We start from the raw sequence: 22,795 nt of genomic DNA, 5'->3' as shown, positions 1-22,795 counted from the left end.
CTTTCCATTCTATATTTCGCATCTAAAATACAAGTTTGACTTTAAAATCAAGATAAAACCCATGTTATCGAAAGGTGTCCGCAAAAATTTTTCTGGGGGACTTTTTTTTTTTAGCAAGAATCGAATAGTCTGGGGTGAATTTTCCTGGTTGGAGGGGGGTGGGGGAATTTTACATTGGAGGAAATTTCCTGGGAGAGATTTTTCATGAGGAGAGGAAATTTTTCATGGAGGGGAAGCCACATTTCCTGGCATTATCTAAAAAAATGATCAGAAACTATATAATAAAAACAAGTTTTCAACTGAAAGTAAGGAGTAACATTAAACTTACCTTTTTCTCGAAAGGTGTGGCTAGGGAATTAATCAGATATAAAACGTATATTTTCGTGGCAAATTAATCCTTCCTAATCTCTAGGGCTAAATTATTTTTTATAATAACAGTTTACACTTTACAGATTTTATTAGATTTTTTTGCAAGTAGATTTATTTCTATTCTTCTTCTGCTTTTGCGAGCTGTAAGCTTGTCTTGAATAGCCAAAGGAACACACAATTATTTTTTTTTTCCCGAGGAATGGGCGAATATGCGATACATTTCCCAGGGATCAGGTTTATGGATTTAAAAAAAAGTCGGTTTCCCAACTGTTACACCATCTTGCTTTTTACTAACCAATTTTTGATCTTCCAGTGGGGGAGGGGGACTGATTGCTTTCCCCTGCAGGTATCCTTAGACTCACCTGCCATAAGAGATTAGACTCACCTGCCCACCAAGGAATATTCTTTGATCCCCCCCCTTTTGAGAAAAATGATCTGGCCTCGAGACTTTACGCTTCCCTTTACAATTACTTTGGTTTACCACATTCTTTGCCTGTTATTAGTGCTTCTTTCGGAGTTAACCCCCTCATCCCCCCCACGGAAGTAAATTCCTATTTAAGCACCAAATCAGAATTAGTATTTCATCCATATTCCTGAACGCACGATTACCCAAAATGATATATTTCTTCGAAAAAACAATTTAATTTTCAAAACTTGACAAAAAATTGTCCATAAACACTGAAACCAATTACCCAAACAAAACACTCAAAGTGACTACAACGCATTCCTGTGTTCAAAACTTCTATAGCAGACACAACTCTGTATAAAACATCAAGGGCATACAAAATAAATATTGAGAAGATGAAATTTTTATAGTAAAATAAAAAGTTGAGTCCATACACTTGTTGACATCAATATGGAGGTAATTTTTGTTGTTAAATTGCGAAAAGGAATAAGTCACTCCTCTCAAATACTGGAATTGACATAAGAACCTATCATGGACAATGAATGGAATAGAAAGACCAATAAAAATGTTGATAGAAGAAATTCAAAATCTGACCAAACAAGAAAGTAAAAAAGGAAAAAATAATGAAGAACAAATTCAGAAGTTTTTTCAGTACAAAGATGTACAAATCTTTGTACAAAGGTTTCAACTTTGCTACACCTTGTTTGGCGTATCTTGAACTGTTAGTTTTTGCAAGTCGACTCCTAGGACTCAAGTGCAAACGTGATACTATATTTTGGTCTACTGCCGAAACTGATGCCACAGAGAGTGTTTTAAAGTTCATACCTCAATCAGTACTTACAAGGCTTGGTTAGTTTGAAACAGTTGGGATAAATTCATTCCAGATGGCAGAACTCCAGACAGAAGATTCCTTGAACCAGAGACTCAAGGCGCTGATACTGGAGTCAGACAAAACAAAACGATGACATACTGCAGAAAGGACAGATAATTTCTGTCCCCCTTAATTAACGACTGAAATGAATATGTATGCCCTCTGATAGGTGTTATATCCCCTTGAACAAGGCCATAGCCAGGATTTTGTTAGGAGGAGGAGACAATTTTTTTCGTTTCACAAAAAAAGCATCACAAATGTGTTTATAGAAATTTTTGTTATGTGTTTACGAGTCGGACAAAAATTTCGGGAGGGGGGCGGGGGAAGGAGTCACCTTTCATCCCTACTGAGTTTTGAATGACATCTCAGGCATAAGCCGACTCAAAATATTTTCGGATTAGCCCTATAAAACTACACCGTAAAGTATAAGACTTTTTGGGGGGGAGCATCTTCATATACATGAGAACCAGTGTTTCTTGAAAATATTTTCAAAATGGAGCCCACAGTTGAAACAAAAACACTACCAAAACAAATCAAATACATTCCCCCAAACTCGCTTTACTTTTTATGAACGCTATGGATATTTCTATATATCGAGAGTTACTTATGGTAAAAATAAGTTTAATTCACTTTAATACTGAGTCAATATCTTTAATAAGCGTATGTTGATACACATATATTTTGAATACATGCATGTATCATGAAAGTATGCATATTATGGACATATATCCTTAAAAGCAAAATCTAAAAATTAAGAGTCTGGAAGCATGTAATAAAGGTATTCCTTTTCTTGCTGATTCTAAAAATGTAGGCTAGTTAGAGACTTAAGTAATAAAGCAAACAAAAAAAAACACAAAAAATTAAAGAATCTCCTCTTTTTCTTCTCAGAAACGGTTGTCTCCCTCTGGGACAACCATAGATTATTCTAGGCTCTCACACAACGTATAATTGCAATACAATACAGGGACAGAATAAGAAATTTATCATTAAATATTTAGCCTCAAATAGCAATTGACATCTCTTATATTGGCAATACTTATGCTTGGATTCTCATGCTTAGAGTTCCACATGCCTGGCTTGACTTAGTCAAAACTGACCATCTACTGGGTTTTGCTACACCAAATTCAACAAATCAGATGGTTTAGAAGTGTAAGCATATTATATAAACTTCATAACAATACCCAAGTACCCAAGCTTTTTTTTAAATTTATCAATGTAGAACCCTAGAAAGACTTTTTTAATGCCTGTATAGGACTAAAAATTATAGTTTTACTTAAAAAATTGCTTAGGTGGTAACATCCGAGGAAGTGAGTCATATTTGATTTTAAGTTTGTTATTGCTCAAAAAATAAAATTTGACTTGAGTAACTTTTTATTAAACTGCAAGCATTATATTAAGGAAAATATAAAATCGATGCGACACTTTGTGTGTCATGGATTCAATTAAGCACAAAATCAAGAAATTTTGAATCTAAAAAGCCAAAAAAAGACAGTAAAATTTCTTAGGGCTAAGAAAGAACTAATAATAGTTTTATTTTAAAAATTAAAGCAGTATTTTAGGAATCTTACATTGTTGAATTTTTATGCAAAAAAAGGGATGTAAAGAACTGAAGTTTAAACAATGACAAAAAAATAAATATTAAAAAAAAATAGTGTCAAGATAGTGTTAGATTGATTTAGCAAACCTACGAAACAGGGACAAGGTAGAAAACAAATCCAAACTTAGCCCACTCAATCCAAGGACGCCTAGTTTCTTGACAATTTTGAGGTTTGGACTTTTTTCCGTTACTTTTAAGTGAATCAAAGGTTAAAGACTTTTGTTAAAAAAAAAATTAAGCTCTTAGCAATTTCATAAACATGAGCGGATACATCAAAATAACCAAATTTTAAAAGATTTTCCCCTGCAGCTTCTACTCTACACTGTGAACACACAAATAAGTTCTGAGACTGCAATGGCTAGACCAACCAAAACAAACAAACAAGAAAAAAAAAACGAGGAAATTTTTCAGCAAAATAGAAAATAGTTTGTTTAATATTCTTTGAAGGATATCCTTAGAAATGAATGTTTAAGGATAAAAGGCCTTTAAGATTAAGGATAAGATCTTACAAAATACAATTTTTTTATCCTTAAAGAGTATTAAAATCCAAAATAAGTGACCTCAGTAAAAACCTCGGCTAAAAATAGTCTTCAGCAACCAAGAAAATTAAATAAAATATAAGAGAATAAAGAAAAACAAAAATAGTGAGAACCAGGAAATGGCAAATATCCGTTTTATCCGGGTTGGTCCTATTTTTATACTAGCCTTTTCTATTACTTATAATTTTATGTTTTGATTTACTCTATTTTGAAGAAAAAAAAATCATCTTTTTTTGTACTGAAGACGGCAGAGCAGAGGTTTTAGCGGAAATATCTGCATTTACCCCATTTAATTGATCTTCTTTTCTTCCCTTTTGATTATTATGAAGAAACAAAACTACATTCTTCTCAGCGCCTCAATACAGAGAAACTTGTAGAATGTCAATAAACCATAGGTAGATAAACCCATGGCAGACATTTCAGTTTTTAGGAGAAAACAAAGAGCTTATTATTTCCAGGCCCCATTATAACTATTAAACTCCATTACAAACTTTGTATTTATACTAGTATTGAAAAAAAGTAAAATACCATCAGGAAGACATGCAGGGGGGAGGGGGCTTCAACTTCCCTAAAATCATAAGAAATTTCCAAAATCCTGGATATTTATTATTCAAAATATCAGATAACTGCTTTTTATCATCGAGCCACCCCCCACCCCCAAAATAAATCCTGCGTGTGTACCTGAATACCATATATTAATTTTTTCTAATTAATGTTTATATGGTATAACATTAATATTTATGATATTAACACGAATTTTTATATATTAATTTTTGGAGAACAGTTTGTTCTAGAAATATTCCTCAATTTATCTCCTAGAGGGGAAGTAGGCATTCAAAAAAGCAAAGTATGGTCAAAAGCAAGATATTTAAACATTTGGGATGTGCATTAAATGATTTAAGATAGAGCAGACATTCTCTATATTGACTCTTAATTACTTTAGTATGTAAAAAAAAAAAAAAAATCTTTTGCATGTTAACTGTTCTCATATCCTTTTATTTTTCTCTGCTTTTAATTGTATTTAGATTATTGAAGATATTGTGCAATAACTGATGCATTTTTTACAAATTATTTCAAGCAATCGACTCTTCTAGAATGTAAGTTTTTTTTAATATTCTTTTTTTTTCAATTTCTGTACCTTTTCTAGTTGGCATTTTTTTTTATCTTCAAAGGGTATTGAGATGTATAAACTAATTATAAATTAGATGGTAGTGGCACCTTTTCTTCTTCTTTTTACAAGCTCGTATATTTTACACAAGAAGATTTGGCATATTTTAGTTTTTCAGACCAGGATCATAATATTACCATTTAAAAAAAAAAACATTTTCTTCTTAATTTACAAAAAATTTCAAGGACTTTTTGCCATGCCATCTTTAAAACCCATCCCTTTACAAAAAGCCAACACAATCAGCAATCTCAGAGCAAAGTTTTTGGTCAGCTTAAAACAATACAGAAATCACAGATAAAAAAAGATACATATAATATTAATTAATAAAACCTCCTAGAGCCTTTTACAACAAAAGACTTGTTTTTCAAACTACCCTTTCTTCTTTTGTTACTCTTTTTTGGGACATAGCCAGAACTCAAGGCAACTTTCCTAGATTCTAAAGGCAACTCAGGTCGATTGAATTCATCAGGTTTTTTGACACGATAAATTCTTACAAGCCAGTGTTCAGTTGTATATGCTTCTTCTAGATAGGTTAGTTCAAAGTTCTTTTTACCAATCACTGCATTCCTGGTTCTATCAAATCCAGCTGGAGAACGATAATCCATCTTCAAGTCACCGAATTTATAATATGACAACTTGTACATTAAACAGTTCAACATAGTTTCAGATGCTTCATTATCAACACGAAATTCACCCCGCTCAGTAAAGTAATTACTTTCTTGAATATCTTTAGGGTGCTCACCTTCAGCAATTCGCACCATCCAGAGAAATTTATTAATGTCATCACCAGAGTAGCCAATAACACCACCGAAAATAACAAGAACATAGTCCACGTTCAATTCAGTCATAATCTTATAAGCTTCACTTTCATTAGATGACATGGCTTTGCCAACTAAAGCAATATGAGAATTATTCCAAGTATTATTATCAACTAAAGTGGTTCTATTTGCCATGCCTGCAATCTGATAACCATAGTCCCACCATGACATTACTGTGGCATCTTCATGGGTATTCTGCCACAGCCAGTAATATGCTTCTCTAAAATCGTCAATAATCTGACGACTTCCATCTTGACCATATGATGCTAAGACAATGCTAGGGCTTGAATAAGCGTTTGATGTCACCCATGTACAATGCACAGCAAACATCATCAGTACCATCATCAATAGTACAAGAGCAAGGCTTCGCACGTTCACTCCAAGGCCTTCATTTTCTTTCACTTGCTCATGTTTCATCTTTCTTAATTTTCCTGCTTTGTCATAAAGATTGCTTTTATCACTTCCATCTTCATCAGACCCACCTTCATCTTTCTGATCATCATCTTCCTTCAAGAACAATCCCAAGAGCTTTGAAAAAGCAATACCACTTAGAATACAGACAACTGGTGTTAATGTTAGCATTAGTCTAACCATAACACCAGCAAAATATACAGCAAACACAGCATAAAGAACGATAAACACCCGTTCTTCGTTCACCTCCTTGACACAGTACCAGAGTCCAACAGGGAAAGCAGCTACTAGCACATGTAAGTCAAAAAAGAAACTGAACCATGTAGTTGGCTGATGTTCAGAAACTGAAGCTATAATTGGAATGTGAATCTTGGCATAACCTGTATCCCAGAGGGAGTAAAATCTTCCGCTCCATGGCGCAATCACACCAGCATAAGTCAATCCAACAACAGTTAGAAAGACAATACCAGCAGCAGCAAATCCAGCAACAGTGAAAAAATACCGAACTTCCGCCTTCTTAAGATTTGATTGCAAAAATTTCAGAACTGCAACAGCATTAATTAAAGCAAAAACACCTGCTGATGCCATATGCTCACTAGTACGAACTGGCTGAAATCCAACAAAAGGGATCTGCATACTCAACAGTGTACCAATTACATAGAATGTACTATATGCAGCATAGACTTTTTCATTACACTTTCCCATCAGCAAAAGAACAAAGACATGGAGTGGTATTAAGTTTATAATAAAAACATAGCCACCCCAAGCAGAAACCATGTAAAAGTAGGATAAAGCTGTCAACACTGACCAATAAACAGAGCCTGTCTTCACAGACTTCACCCACAAGAAGTATGTAAACATCAATGCGAAAATGGCAATCCCTTCATTATCATAGCTTCCTGCCACAGAGCGACTGATGTATCCAGGAACAATGGCAATAAAACAAGCAGCTAATAGTCCAGCGCCAACAGACCACAGTTCTTTGGTTAAAAAGTATGTGGCCAAAGCAGTTAAACCACTAAAAACTGGGGCTAAAAACACACAGATGTCTCTAATGTGCACTGGAATGTTCAAAGTATGCAGGACATAATGGATGGCGCCAGATGTGATCATTAATCCCGGGTATACAGTACCACCAACAATTCTTCCTAGTGGGTACCAGGCTCTTTCATCAAACCAGTTTAAGAAGTTGTACCAGCCGTTTTCAACCATATGAGCAGTAGCTCTGAAAGAACAAAAAAGAAAAATGTATAAAACTAAAATTAAACTATTGGTAACAGTGCAGAAGAGCAGCTTTAACCAACTCTGTTAATTTGGACAGTTGTTGAGTTCGGTAATTGAAACAATAAGGAATAGATCTACAGCCCAAACTAGTGTCCAGGAAGAAGTTATCACTTCTTAACTCCACCTCCTTTCCACTAAAGAAACTTGAAATTTTCTGTAAAGACACAACAGTCTTCAAAGTGTTTGAAGATATTGTATTATCTTCAATATTTTCTTTAAATGAACAAATCATGCATGTCAAAGACACAAGAGTACTCATATCAACCCAGAGTGAGGAATACAGAAAAACTGTGAAGAGGCAGATAGATTATCATCAAGATTTTGCATTTTCAAATTAGGCTTAATGTCTGCTTCTCTTGGATTCTTTGGAAGACTGTTTTTTCAGGATTTGGGTCGGATTTTAAGCAAAATTAGTTTTCTAAACCAAAATTACAACAAAAACTAAAAAGTTATATTTTTAATATCATCTTTCTTCCATTAGAGTCTAATTTTTGTTTAGGGATGATTTTTCGTTTAGGACCTTCACAGGCCCTAAATTGGGCTGTATATTGAATCCTGAAAGTTTCCTTCACCCAGAACTTAAATTTGTCCGCTTCAGGAGAGAAATCATTGTACTGAAGGGATGTAGCACAGCAACTAGAATACACTTTCTGGGGAGGCTCCCAAAACCTTAGATTAGGCTGCAGGTCCATTTGTAAATGTTTCAACTTTTATTTCAGTGACTAGCACCTAATCTGCACTTATACCATACCTTTTTAACTTTAAATATAAAGTGCTGGAATGCAATTCCAGAATATTCGGGATACAATAATAATCTCTGAGAAGCAACTTCTCTCTTTACAGATGCTAGGGTCATATGCGCCAATGAGGAGAAACAGGTGGAAGGTTAGATTATTCCCCTTGGTTCGTTTTACTTCAATATATCTTATATTTTTTTTTATATTTTGACATGTTACAGCAGGCCTGCTCAATTTCAAATGAAAGGACAGCCCAATTACATCAAAGAGAATATGTGTAGTATAAAAAATGGGAAGAAAACTAGCCAATATAATGATTTATTTATATTATTTTATCTAAATTTAACGTGATGAATTCAGTTTATTTCAGCCACTTTTTTTTAAACATTATTATTTCTAGCCGTAATTATACAATCAAGTGATACAATAGAAAACGGTGAAAGAACATTGCTGCAAAAGACAGACAAAAAGACATGCACAGAAAGACAATACTAAAACATTGGAAAATATTTTTGGCAGGCTTAAACCCTCTCTAAAACATTACCACCAGTAACTAACATACGTCAATACTCTCATTTCAAATAGCAAAAAAACAGCATTTAGAATTTATTTATTTTACTATAGTAATAGCTACTGGTAATTTATATTTTTCAAATTTTAAAGCTAAAACAAACAAAATAGACCTTCTTTTACTCACTGAATTGTTAAATCTTGATAATAATTTTCTTTTAAATGCCACTAGTTTAACTCACATTTGATTGGCACATGTATATTAGTATTTATTTATTGAACTCTGTTAAAAGCTATATATTTGTCAGATTTTATAGTTAAAACAAAAGAATGAATATATCTCGTTATAGTCATCAAAATGTTTCAAAGTTCAACACTGCTTTCTTTAAAATAATACTACTTCTAACTATTTCCATTCCTACTGATAATAAAAGACATACCGCGTTGACAACGCGGTACAATTATACCGTTTTTAGTACAATTTAGAGATCTTGGTACAATACAGTGAAATTGAAAATTTGTTGGTGCAGTACAAATTTTCCAATAATGTACATTTTGGTTTTACTTGCTCCTTTATGAATCAGATATCTGTTCAAATTTTAGTTTATCAAAAAATTTCTTCTGTTATGAAATATTTTTAACCCTGTTCAAATTAATCTTTCATGATACAATTGGTCGGAAAACTGGCACAGGTTATTTCAAAGCATTGGCAACACTGCGTACATCTTCATATTTATTTCTTTTACTACAGTAATAGCAATGTATTTGTGAAACTTCCGAATCAAAGCAAACAAAAGTTGCCTCTTTTTGGCTAAAGTAAGGAGAAACATTAAAACTCAAAACAAACAGAAATTATCCTGTATATGGGGGGGGGGGGCACCCATTCCTCAACACTCACTCTTTAAACTAGTATTAAAGTTATTCAAAAATAATTCTCATTCAAATTCAACAGCCTTTGTGTTTCAGGAGTTATTCTTAAGAATTGGGACAAAAGTCAGTCAATTGGGACTAGAGTAAAGAGCAAGGGATGAGGAAGGGGCAGCCTCCCTCATCTATAGAATCATTTCTCTTTGCCTTAATTTTTAATGTTAGTCCTTACTTTCAGTTGAAAAAACTTGTTTGTTCATTAATTTCTGACTGTTTTCCAAATCATACCAGGAAATGACCCTGCACTTTGAAACCCCCCCCCCCCATTAAAAATTCCCCTGGTAAATTTTGTATGTTTCCCAATATCAAATACCATGTCTAAACAATGGGCAAATTAGCATACTTATAGCTTTCCGTTAACATCACTTGAGTTTTTTGGGGTGTTTTTCACCTTTTTTGAAAATTGGGCAAATTTTTTCAGGATCATAGCATTTGATGAGCAACGTTAAACTTAATGAATTTTATTTATTGGGAATCAGCATAAAAAGCCAATTCTTTTTATGTATTGTTTTCGAAATTATTTTTTTAGAGTTCAAGTTACTATTGGACTGAATTGCTCCTTCCATACAGTTAGTTATTGCAAACTGTTTGATTTGTTATATATTATTCAAAGTTAACTGTTTGATGTGAAATTGGGATTATAAATGCCTTAGATTTGGAATGATCTATCTTAAATGGCTAATTTAGACACATGGCAAAATAATCAGCCCTAAAGGCATCTATTCAGAGCCATAGCCAGTGAAGGAGGCTAGACCCTCCCCCGCCTCCTTCCCTTACCAAAATATTTATGTGTGTGGTTTTTATTTGAAGCATTAAAGATAAATAAATAAGAAAACGATGGTACTGAATCAGATGGTAGCTTATATAAGTTTCTCTTTGGGTTTTCCAGATAAATTGAAATATATTTCTTTAATTGTGCTTTTTTTGTGGGAAATAAAGACATCAGAAGATAAATTAATTTTTGCTAATCAATTTAAAATATGTACAATAAGCCATTCCATTAGTCAACACCCTTAACACTACTTAGATTCATTTTATTGTTAAAACGGAGTAGCTAAAATTGGCTATCAAATCATCTTCCCTAAAGCATTTAACTTTCATTGAACTCCTAGTTTATTACAATAAGGCATGAGAAAGTCAATTTTCTCCAAGATATGGAGATCTTCCACGCTACCCCTAATCCTCAAAAATAAAAGCCCAAAGATAAGCCACCATCATTTGGACCCATACGCATAATCTTAACCTAGGCAGTGATAGAAAAAATGATTCATATTTACCTCCTATAACTTGCTGAAAAACCCTTGACACAAAAAGGCTTCAAAAAGCACTAGTCTACCTGTCAATAAATATATTTTCCACCTCACTAACCCCATAAAGGAAATTTCTTTAACAATAATGTTTCCTAGATTTTTAGTGGATGCATGAGAACCACTTGCTTCTTGTAAACTAGTAAAACTTGAAGTGATGTTGATAATAATATGCATTTGTTTGCTGAGGATGAAGGTTACAGGACTGAACTTAAGATGGGTTCCTCCAATTTCATACAACCAAATACTGTATTTTGCACCTTGGTCCTAACAACCTGAAGGCTACCAACTCAAGTTACATGCCATCACTAAAAAAGGGAACAACTAGAGAGTAGAGAGGGGGAAAGAGACCATGGCGTCATCATCAAAACAAGTTAAGGTTTCACAGGCATTCCAGCACATGATTTCCCATGCAAATTCTAGTCTTGGCCCATTAAAACAGACCATCAGTAGCCAATAGGTAAATAATTTTCACAAAATTGTATAGGCTCTTGTTAGACCCATCTTGATTTTGGCATGTGACTTGCTGGTCTTTTATATATGCAAGATGTGGGGCTCATTAAAAATCTTCAGAGGTAAGCAACAAAGGGCACAATTGGCTTTATATGAAGACTGCATCAAGCAACTGGAGCTACTTACACTTGTCTACAGATGCAGGCATATTGATCTAATGCTCACTTATGAACTTCAAGAAGAAGTCTCTACCATTTTCAGCAGCAGTCACACCGCTAGCCACTATTATACAGGAGGACACTACAAGAAGCTGCCCAAGTTAAGGTCCCAATTGACAACATGTCAATAATATTTCTCAAGAAGAGTCACAAACCACTGGAATCGAATGAAGGACTCAAATGTCAGCACTCCCTTTATCCACTCTTCCAAATGCCATCATGACAAGGAGTGGGAGAAGAGGCAGTGAATGTTTTACTGGGAGGCATCAACTCAAGAGCAATATAGATTTAGACAACATTAAAGCTCTCACATGGATTAATGTGATGTGAGAGGACTGACTTGGTATATCCTATGATGTATTTCTTTTTATTTAGCTCAAAAGGGTAAAGTCTCTTATATAGTCTTGAATCCATAGAAGTTATTCTACTGCCATGAGGCTAGAGGATTTGTTTGCTTCAAAATGGAAAAATGTTTTATATAGCCTATTTATTAGTTTATATGCATTAATAAAATCCTCTTGCTTATACCTTTATACTAAGACTGGTATTTTAAGTACTGATAGTCTCTCAGGGTGTGGCTTGTGTCTAAGACTGTGTACAAGTTTTTTAGCATAATAATAGATGTTTTCCATGGTTGTCATATCCTTTTTGAGCTGAAATGCAGCAAAAATTGAAACATATTCAAGTTTATGCCTGCCAAACGATTTGTACAACTTGGCTAAGATTGCTGCTTCATGACTAGACATTTTCTGCATTATATATTTTAACTGAGGGTCAGATATTACACCCACATCTTTCTCTGCATCTGTCATGCTTATATTATGTATTACATCATTACTACTTGTCAATGTTTAGGTTAAACATTCCTAGAGTAAATGGCTGCAATTGAGTCAATGACTCCCTATCATCACTAACCAGCACCTCTACAGGATTATTCTTTATTTTGCTGGACAAAGCATTTTAAGGAAACTTAAGCTAGAGTTGTATTTTACAATATGCAGAAGCTTGCATTTGGATATAGTGACCTTCAAGCTTCAGATTAGTTGCAAATTGAGTTGATGTCACTCTGCAGAGCTACTGTCTGTTCTTTAAGCATGGCCTATAGCATGGAAGTCATCTATGCAACATAATTACCATGTGCTTGTCCATGCTGTGCTTATTGTAGTTGTCTTACTATGTGCCTTGTATATTTGCCTTGCTTAGCTCACATAATTTTGTAGGTGCTTGGTTTTTATTTTTTAGGTAAAAGCTTGATACTTGCCAAAATGTTACATGGTGCCAGAAGTAGTCAACAGCCACAGATAGCACACCACACCCAAAACTAGACTGGCATGGATTAGACCTCACAGCAGCAGGGAAAAGATTAAAAACCCATTGTGAATTGCTGTTCAAAGACCTGTTGAATGGTAACAGAGAGATAGTGCAGTGCTCCTATCTGCAGTTTTGGGTTGGTGACAAAGGTCATGATATTTGCAGTACTTAGAAACTATCAAAAAGCCAGCAAAACAAAATAAAAGTATCACTGGACAAGTTTGGTGAACATATTGGACCATTAGAAAGCCAAATAGTCAGCAAATTCAGATTCCACAAAAGTAACCAAGGACAAAAGTCTAAAGAAAAGTATGTGGCCCATCTAAACATGATTGTAAAAGACTGTGAATTTAGTGAGTACACATATGAAATGATTTGTGATAGGTTTGTTTTTGGTGTAAAAGATGACAAAACTTGTGAGAAATTGCTTAGTGAAGATGGAACTCTAACGTTGATGTGAGCTATTCAGATCTGCAGATCTGTGGAAACAGTGCAAGAAACACAAGAAGAGATTATTACATAATGAACCCCCTAGGGTAAAGCACAAAAAGGGAGTTCTGAAAAAATCACATGGCCATCCTGACTGCTATTTTTGTGGCTTGGCATACTCAGAGTATCATAAGGTCCCTGCAAAAAGAAAGAAACATAGTATATATGGTAAAACGAACCATTTTGCTAAAGTTTACAAAAACAAAGCTATGGATCAGGTTTCCAAAGATAAAAGGGAATCCTCCAGTAAGTTTATTATCAGCTGTGTTAGAAACTTAGTAATAGATAATTCAGCTGCTTCTGATGTCAGCTTATATCTAGAGGAAAAAGCAGTGGATGTAATCTTCAAGATTGATACAGGTGATGAAGCAAATGTTTTTCCTTACAGAGAATATGAAAAGATTATACCCTGACCAAAATATAACAGTACAAACAATGTGCTAACTAGCTACAGGGGAGGGGGGGGCAAGCTACCAGTGAATGGAACTTGTCATCTTCTGAGAGATGTTAGGCAAGATTCTGCTCCTTACTTCTGTCCCATGTATGGAAAAGAGGAAGCTTTGGTTCATTTTGTGGGGAAGTGTAGTGAATTGATAGATTTAAGAAAAGAATTGTTTGGGGTTGAGGTTTGGGAGAGAGATGAGATAATAAATTTATTAGCAAGAAAAGATATGGGAGGCATAAAGAGACTCGGAAGGTTACTAATGATGGGTATAGAACATAAAGAAGGGTTTTTTGAAGATTAGGGATGAGGGTGATAGTTCACTAGCCTAGATTATACTTTTGTGCTATTTCAAGTTTGTATGAAAGTGTCTTTGTTTTTGTGACCACAACCCTTTGGGCTTTTGTGTCAATAAATTCTATTCTATCCTATTGAAGGACTGGGATAGTATATCCCAGAGACACAATTCTACATAGTAAATATAAAGAATTAGGTCTTGTTAACACAGGTTAAAGAAAAAACACAGGCTAACACAGAGTATGTAGGAAAAACATCTAGGAATCTTACTGTTTGATTAGAAGTTTGAAGTTTTAGCCGAAAAGGGTATAAACTCCAATTTTCTGAAATTAGACCACTTTCACTTACAAATTTGACAAAAAAAGTTACCTGTTTTTGATGTTAGTTGGAACCCACATGTTGAAATAATTGGGGAATACTTGTGGGCAGATCCTTGTGCATTGGACATGCCTATTCTTTTTACTTTATTTCTTATTTTCTCTCAACTTTGTTTAATGTATAAATGTATAAAACACTATTCTGATAGTGGAAGAAAAAACTGAAAAATTGTCTCAGGTATAGGAACAAAATTGGATAATCATATGGAGTTTTTCACATTTCTGCATATATGCCACAAGAATTGTATCTCTAAATGCTATCTGGAATGGGTCACTTCTTCTCAGATTTAATGGTTTAGCAAAGATTTCATTGTTGTCCCCACTGCCCTCAGTTAGACAAACTAAGCAAAAAATCAGCCCAGATTGTTCAGAGACTGATGACCAAGGTATTTTTGCACAAGACAGACCGGTACTTAGCTCTTCTGGAGTACAAAAACACTCCTATTAATGGTCTAGTATCACCAGCTGAACTTCTGATGAGTTGCAAATACAATTTTTGGTATTAAAACAGGAGGAGAAACTAATCCTAAAAACAGTGGAGCCCAAACTGTTCAGACATGCACAAGAAATATCTCAACAGTACCAAGCCAATTGGTATAATAAATCTTCTAGACAGTTGTAAACTCTTTCCCCTAGAGATATGGTTTGTTCAAGTAAGACAAAACCTCACACTGACAAAAAGGGAACATTTTGAAGCTACATGGGCCATCCCTTCACTTGTTTATTTTGAAGCTGGATAATTCACAAACCTATGAGTGCAACTAATGTTTTTTAAGAAAAGATTTGAACAGCAACTTGATTCCTACTTGCCAGCTACATATTTGAATGATGAAGCACTGAATCCTCTGAATATGCCATAATAGCAGGGGACACCAACAGCAGCAACAGAAATATGCCTGTAGAAGTCCAGTTCCCACAGCTGCTTTTGGGGTCAGAGCAAAATCAGAACCATTCCAAAGAGATCAGCAGCAACATAGATGCTACACAGGTGTGTGAAAGCTGCCAGTAGCATAATTCCAAAAGCTGCCAGCAGTTTAGCAGCACAACTCATGTTTTGACAGCTTTGCTTTGAGTAAAAAATATTTTCATATGTAAAATTTGCAGAAAAGTAACAAATGTAACTTAGTATAGCTTGCAGTAAGAAATATTGATAGATTTCTGAATTGTAATTAATAAAATAATCTAATTCAGTGGCAAGCTGTATACTAGCCATAAATATCATGCTTCTTAATTTTATATGTACCATTTTATCAAAAGTACTGTATCATATTTACTCTAATTCTGCTAGTGGAGTATAGTATTCAAAATCTGAAGTATACTGTATATAGCTTACTGTTGTTACTTTATGGATGGATTTGTACAGTCCACTGCCATTGGTATTATAAAAATAATACATGCCCAACTGTATGCTTGATACTAATTGATCACTACACAACAACTATAAAAAGCATCATTTGATTTTCTGGGAGAACAATATTGATTGGCAGTCTGGAAGTCACAAGCATTATGAAGCTGTGATATTAGTTTTTGCCCTAATCTAATCCCCAAAATAAACAGAGAAGAGCTGCTACATTGTAGTGTGGCTGTTTTGGGCTACCAATCTTCCACGTTCCAGCTTTCCTATTACCTGCTATAATTATATATATACTTTGATATCTACCAACTCTTTTTAGTTTCTTTCAACTGACAAATAAACAATTTTAAGAGAATTTGGCTATACATACAAGATTTGGACAAATATTCACTTTCAGTTGAAGAGAAGTGGGATAAGTAAAAACTTGTCCACAAGGATGAAGGATAACAATGACTTAAAGCTAAATTTTCACATAGCAACATCAAAACTCAATGAGCTTTTAGTTTGAACAAATTTTAAAAATTAGCAGTGTTAGAGCTCACTCACAAAGCAGGATAGTAAGTAAGTTCTCTAAATACATGCTCTGTACTAATATACACACAAAAATCAATTATCTCAAAATGGAAAAAACCTGTAACATTATATTTGGAGAACAAAAAGAGACAGTAATCATGAAATGTAACACACTTTCAGGAGTTTGTAAATGAGCTATATTTACAGTTGAACACAAAGGATTTATGTTGTAATTTGGCTGGTCATCAATGGTGTTTCTGTTGAAAAGTTGCCAGATAGGTGTTTGTTGTTATCTTTTATAGATTTTACCCAGGGAACTTAAGGGCTGGGCAAACATAGCTGATTTCAGGAACTGATTTCCAAATAAGTGTCAATTTTAAAGGAAATCAGTGTTGATTTGAGGTTGAAAAATTATCAACAGATTTACAAAATCAGTGCTGATTTTCATCATGATCATCACCAAAAAATAGGGATACAAATAAATAGTCAGCCAGAGGTATCTGTGGTGAAAGACCCAACTACTGAGCTTGAGAATTAAACTGAGAACAAAGCTAAGATTAATCAAGTAACTATTAATAGACTCCAGTTGACTATTTGTGTCCATGATTTTTTGTTTTGAAAATTTTGTACAATAAATTTTTCTTTCAACCAAATTTTTCTTATCGCTTTTGTTTGTCCACTGATGCTGAAATCAATTCCTGAAATCAGCTATGTGTGCCTAGCCCTTTAATATTAAGCAGATACGTTGAAGAAGTGATACTTGAATACATTATATATACACAAAGTACAAGATTAGGAGCCTGTTGTCTATGTTTAGAAAAGATACTTTTAAATATGGGTATATGTCTGAGACTAGACACTGTCCGTATACTGGGGGCCTTACCCTAGGACTTTTTTTCAGTTAGGCTATAGTCCATTTAGACTAGAGAGCTAAGATTTGCAAAACTTAGCAATAAAGAATTTAGCAGAATTCAGAAACAGCAAATTACCTTTTAGAATAAAGGTAATAACCTTGAAAACACATTGAGTTTGAATGGGAATGAAATTGTTAATATGCCTAATTACTGTAATTATTTAGGTTACCAAGCTGTTATGGTAAATTTTTGACAGTTCATATTATTGACTTACAAATAAAGTGAACATAACACTTGATGCCTTTTTTTATGCTCTTTACAAATATAATAGGGCCTAGTTGAATATATCAGAACTTCAAATTTACCCACCCCCAGTACTTAGCCTATCCATTATGTTACACACTGCTATATAGGGTAAGACACCCAGTAGTCGGCCACCTGCCTATTCTCGGACATAATCTTTTATACTATTTTAATCACTATTTACAATGAGCTGTTTGTATGTCCGAGTTTAGGCAGAATTGTCACTTGTTAGTAAATTCAAAAATAGGAGGTGCTGTACAAGTGAAACTATTTGAATTAGTAACCTACTTGTTCAGAAATTCTTCAGAAATTTTTAGATACAAAAATTAAGTTTCTAGGTGGTATAATACAGTAATTAGAGTAGTTTAAATGTCAAAAAATTTTCAAAGTGATTAAAGTGTCCGACTACTGGGTGTCTTACCACTGTATTGGGAAACCCTAAAGGAAACCAGTAAAATGGGTATTTGCAATAGAGAAATGGATTGCAAAGAGTGTTTTCTCAATTTATTTACAATACTTAAACTAGGTCTATTGTTTTTGGGGGTTTAAGGGGGGGGGAGGTACCTAGGTTAGGGGGTGGATAAATTTGAATTTCCAATAGAAGCAATTATCTAGAGGAAAAGTTTTAGCCAAAAAGGGTATAAACTCCAATTTTCTGAAATTAGACCACTTTCACTTACAAATTTGACAAAAAAAGTTACCTGTTTTTGATGTTAGTTGGAACCCACATGTTGAAATAATTGGGGAATACTTGTGGGCAGATCCTTGTGCATTGGACATGCCTATTCTTTTTACTTTATTTCTTATTTTCTCTCAACTTTGTTTAATGTATAAATGTATAAAACATTTATATAACTATTCTGATAGTGGAAGAAAAAACTGAAAAATTGTCTCAGGTATAGGAACAAAATTGGATAATCATATGGAGTTTTTCACATTTCTGCATATATGCCACAAGAATTGTATCTCTAAATGCTATCTGGAATGGGTCACTTCTTCTCAGATTTAATGGTTTAGCAAAGATTTCATTGTTGTCCCCACTGCCCTCAGTTAGACAAACTAAGCAAAAAATCAGCCCAGATTGTTCAGAGACTGATGACCAAGGTATTTTTGCACAAGACAGACCGGTACTTAGCTCTTCTGGAGTACAAAAACACTCCTATTAATGGTCTAGTATCACCAGCTGAACTTCTGATGATTTGCAAATACAATTTTTGGTATTAAAACAGGAGGAGAAACTAATCCTAAAAACAGTGGAGCCCAAACTGTTCAGACATGCACAAGAAATATCTCAACAGTACCAAGCCAATTGGTATAATAAATCTTCTAGACAGTTGTAAACTCTTTCCCCTAGAGATATGGTTTGTTCAAGTAAGACAAAACCTCACACTGACAAAAAGGGAACATTTTGAAGCTACATGGGCCATCCCTTCACTTGTTTATTTTGAAGCTGGATAATTCACAAACCTATGAGTGCAACTAATGTTTTTTCAGAAAAGATTTGAACAGCAACTTGATTCCTACTTGCCAGCTACATATTTGAATGATGAAGCACTGAATCCTCTGAATATGCCACAATAGCAGGGGACACCAACAGCAGCAACAGAAATATGCCTGTAGAAGTCCAGTTCCCACAGCTGCTTTTGGGGTCAGAGCAAAATCAGAACCATTCCAAAGAGATCAGCAGCAACATAGATGCTACACAGGTGTGTAAAAGCTGCCAGTAGCATAATTCCAAAAGCTGCCAGCAGTTTAGCAGCACAACTCATGTTTTGACAGCTTTGCTTTGAGTAAAAAATATTTTCATATGTAAAATTTGCAGAAAAGTAACAAATGTAACTTAGTATAGCTTGCAGTAAGAAATATTGATAGATTTCTGAATTGTAATTAATAAAATAATCTAATTCAGTGGCAAGCTGTATACTAGCCATAAATATCATGCTTCTTAATTTTATATGTACCATTTTATCAAAAGTACTGTATCATATTTACTCTAATACTGCTAATGGAGTATAGTATTCAGAGTCTGAAGTATACTGTATATAGCTTACTGTTGTTACTTTATGGATGGATTTGTACAGTCCACTGCCATTGGTATTATAAAAATAATACATGCCCAACTGTATGCTTGATACTAATTGATCACTACACAACAACTATAAAAAGCATCATTTGATTTTCTGGGAGAACAATATTGATTGGCAGTCTGGAAGTCACAAGCATTATGAAGCTGTGATATTAGTTTTTGCCCTAATCTAATCCCCAAAATAAACAGAGAAGTGCTGCTACATTGTAGTGTGGCTGTTTTAGGCTACTAATCTCCCATGTTCCAGCTTTCCCATTACCTGCTTTAACTGTATGTACACCTTAATATCTAACAGCCCTTTTAAGATTCTTTCAACTGACAAATAAACAATTTTAAGAGAATTTGGCTATACATACAAGATTTGGACAAATATTCACTTTCAGTTGAAGAGAAGTGGGATAAGTAAAAACTTGTCCACAAGGATGAAGGATAACAATGACTTAAAGCTAAATTTTCACATAGCAACATCAAAACTCAATGAGCTTTTAGTTTGAACAAATTTTAAAAATTAGCAGTGTTAGAGCTCACTCTCAAAGCAGGATAGTAAGTAAGTTCTCTAAATACATGCTCTGTACTAATATACACACAAAAATCAATTATCTCAAAATGGAAAAAACCTGTAACATTATATTTGGAGAACAAAAAGAGACAGTAATCATGAAATGTAACACACTTTCAGGAGTTTGTAAATGAGCTATATTTACAGTTGAACACAAAGGATTTATGTTGTAATTTGGCTGGTCATCAATGGTGTTTCTGTTGAAAAGTTGCCAGATAGGTGTTTGTTGTTATCTTTTATAGATTTTACCCAGGGAACTTAAGGGCTGGGCAAACATAGCTGATTTCAGGAACTGATTTCCAAATAAGTGTCAATTTTAAAGGAAATCAGTGTTGATTTGAGGTTGAAAAATTATCAACAGATTTACAAAATCAGTGCTGATTTTCATCATGATCATCACCAAAAAATAGGGATACAAATAAATAGTCAGCCAGAGGTATCTGTGGTGAAAGACCCAACTACTGAGCTTGAGAATTAAACTGAGAACAAAGCTAAGATTAATCAAGTAACTATTAATAGACTCCAGTTGACTATTTGTGTCCATGATTTTTTGTTTTGAAAATTTTGTACAATAAATTTTTCTTTCAACCAAATTTTTCTTATCGCTTTTGTTTGTCCACTGATGCTGAAATCAATTCCTGAAATCAGCTATGTGTGCCTAGCCCTTTAATATTAAGCAGATACATTGAAGAAGTGATACTTGAATACATTATATATACACAAAGTGAAAGATTAGGAGCCTGTTGTCTATGTTTAGAAAAGATACAGATATTTTAAATATGGGTATATGTCTGAGACTAGACACTGTCCGTATACTGGGGGCCTTACCCTAGGACTTTTTTTCAGTTAGGCTATAGTCCATTTAGACTAGAGAGCTAAGATTTGCAAAACTTAGCAATAAAGAATTTAGCAGAATTCAGAAACAGCAAATTACCTTTTAGAATAAAGGTAATAACCTTGAAAACACATTGAGTTTGAATGGGAATGAAATTGTTAATATGCCTAATTACTGTAATTATTTAGGTTACCAAGCTGTTATGGTAAATATTTGACAGTTCATATTATTGACTTACAAATAAAGTGAACATAACACTTGATGCCTTTTTTTATGCTCTTTACAAATATAATAGGGCCTAGTTGAATATATCAGAACTTCAAATTTACCCACCCCCAGTACTTAGCCTATCCATTATGTTACACACTGCTATATAGCCTACTGTATTGGGAAACCCTAAAGGAAACCAGTCAAATGGGTATTTGCAATAGAGAAATGGATTGCAAAGAGTGGTTTCTCAATGTATTTACAATACTTAAACTAGGTCTATTGTTTTTTGGGGTTTAAGGGGGGGAGGTACCTAGGTTAGGGGGTGGATAAATTTGAATTTCCAATAGAAGCAATTATTATATTCAAAAAGAGCATAAAAAAGACACTGTGTGGTAGGCCTAGGCTATGTTCACTTTATTCCTAGGCTAAGTCAATAATATGAACTGCCAAAAATTTACTGCTGTTTGTATTTAACATTAATATCAGGAACATTGTTGCTTTGGGATCATAACATTATATAGTTTTGTTGTATGTAAATTATTCATGTGTGTAGGCTTATTTCTTGCTAATCAATCTTACTCTTCAATACCTTATAGGCTACTACTTATGGTGTAATTATACTGTAATGATTTTGATTTTATAATGATTTTGTTTGTGGATTTTGAAAATAAATTAGTACTAGGGTACTAATTGCTGAAATACATAGCTGAGGAGGTTTAAAAGGACATATAAGAATTAAGATAAGCTAGGCTACAAACCTGTAGTTAAACCAGGGGTCAAATTCATGGATGATGCTTTCAAAGCGAATAACAGCAAATAATCTTGATGAAAATCCAGCAATGCAGGCCAAAGTTAATACTATGAATATAATTAGACTAAGGGAGCCAGTGACTCCAGAATCATATATCTTCTTGGTGGCCAGGAGTGCCATTTTGCTAGAAAATGACCCGGAATTTTAACGAAGCTTAATGTACTTCTTACAGAAACTGCTGAAAGACAGTAGCTGCGTTCGTTTTCACCGTTCGTCGTTCTGAGTACTAAAAAGATTTTCTCGGTTTTACTCTTAAATTGCGTTTTATTTCGCCGTTCTAAGAACTTCGTTTTAACTGAAAAAACGGCTTAAAAATTTATCTGGCTTTCCTTAGCCAGATAAATTTCAAAGTCACAGATAAAATTTCAATCAACCAGCACAACAAAAATGGAAAATATACTTGTGAATGTAGCAAAACAAACAATAGAGTTACTAGAGGAAAGTGACTGTTGAGTGACTGTTGCACCGTTCTATAGAGTGCAAATGGGCACTCTTGCTTTTGAATGCTTATGAATGGGCATAGACATTAAATTAGTTGAAATGGGGGTGCATTCCTAAATAGTGGACTCTACATAGGGACACATGTTAAGAAAATATTTTTTACTCCATAATATGGACAATACTCATAGTTGTGGCACTTAGCCTAACACTTAATCAGCCGAATTTCCTTTCTAAATTTTAAGCTTAAGACGTTTGAAAAACTGAACATATTCCTAAGGGTATTGAAACCTGGGGTTAG

At 34.1% G+C, this 22,795-nt stretch overlaps 1 protein-coding gene across 1 annotated transcript; it reads right to left on the bottom strand.

The window, feature by feature from the left end:
• Positions 1–974: 974 nt before the first annotated feature.
• Stt3B (catalytic subunit 3B of the oligosaccharyltransferase complex) lies at positions 975–22,230 on the bottom strand. Its single transcript, XM_089096923.1, has 2 exons — positions 22,004–22,230; positions 975–7,404 (listed from the first exon to the last, which is right to left on the bottom strand). The coding sequence occupies exons 1-2, from the start codon at positions 22,174–22,176 to the stop codon at positions 5,271–5,273; spliced, it is 2,307 nt and encodes a 768-aa protein (XP_088953049.1). The 5' UTR covers positions 22,177–22,230; the 3' UTR covers positions 975–5,270.
• Between the last annotated feature and the right edge of the window lie 565 nt (positions 22,231–22,795).

Source organism: Artemia sp. Qi Xiang Cuo, chromosome 11, assembly GCF_049724085.1.
Source record: "Artemia sp. Qi Xiang Cuo chromosome 11, ASM4972408v1, whole genome shotgun sequence".
NCBI classification, from domain to species: domain Eukaryota; kingdom Metazoa; phylum Arthropoda; class Branchiopoda; order Anostraca; family Artemiidae; genus Artemia; species Artemia sp. Qi Xiang Cuo.
This window is presented reverse-complemented; position numbering and strand designations above follow the sequence as displayed.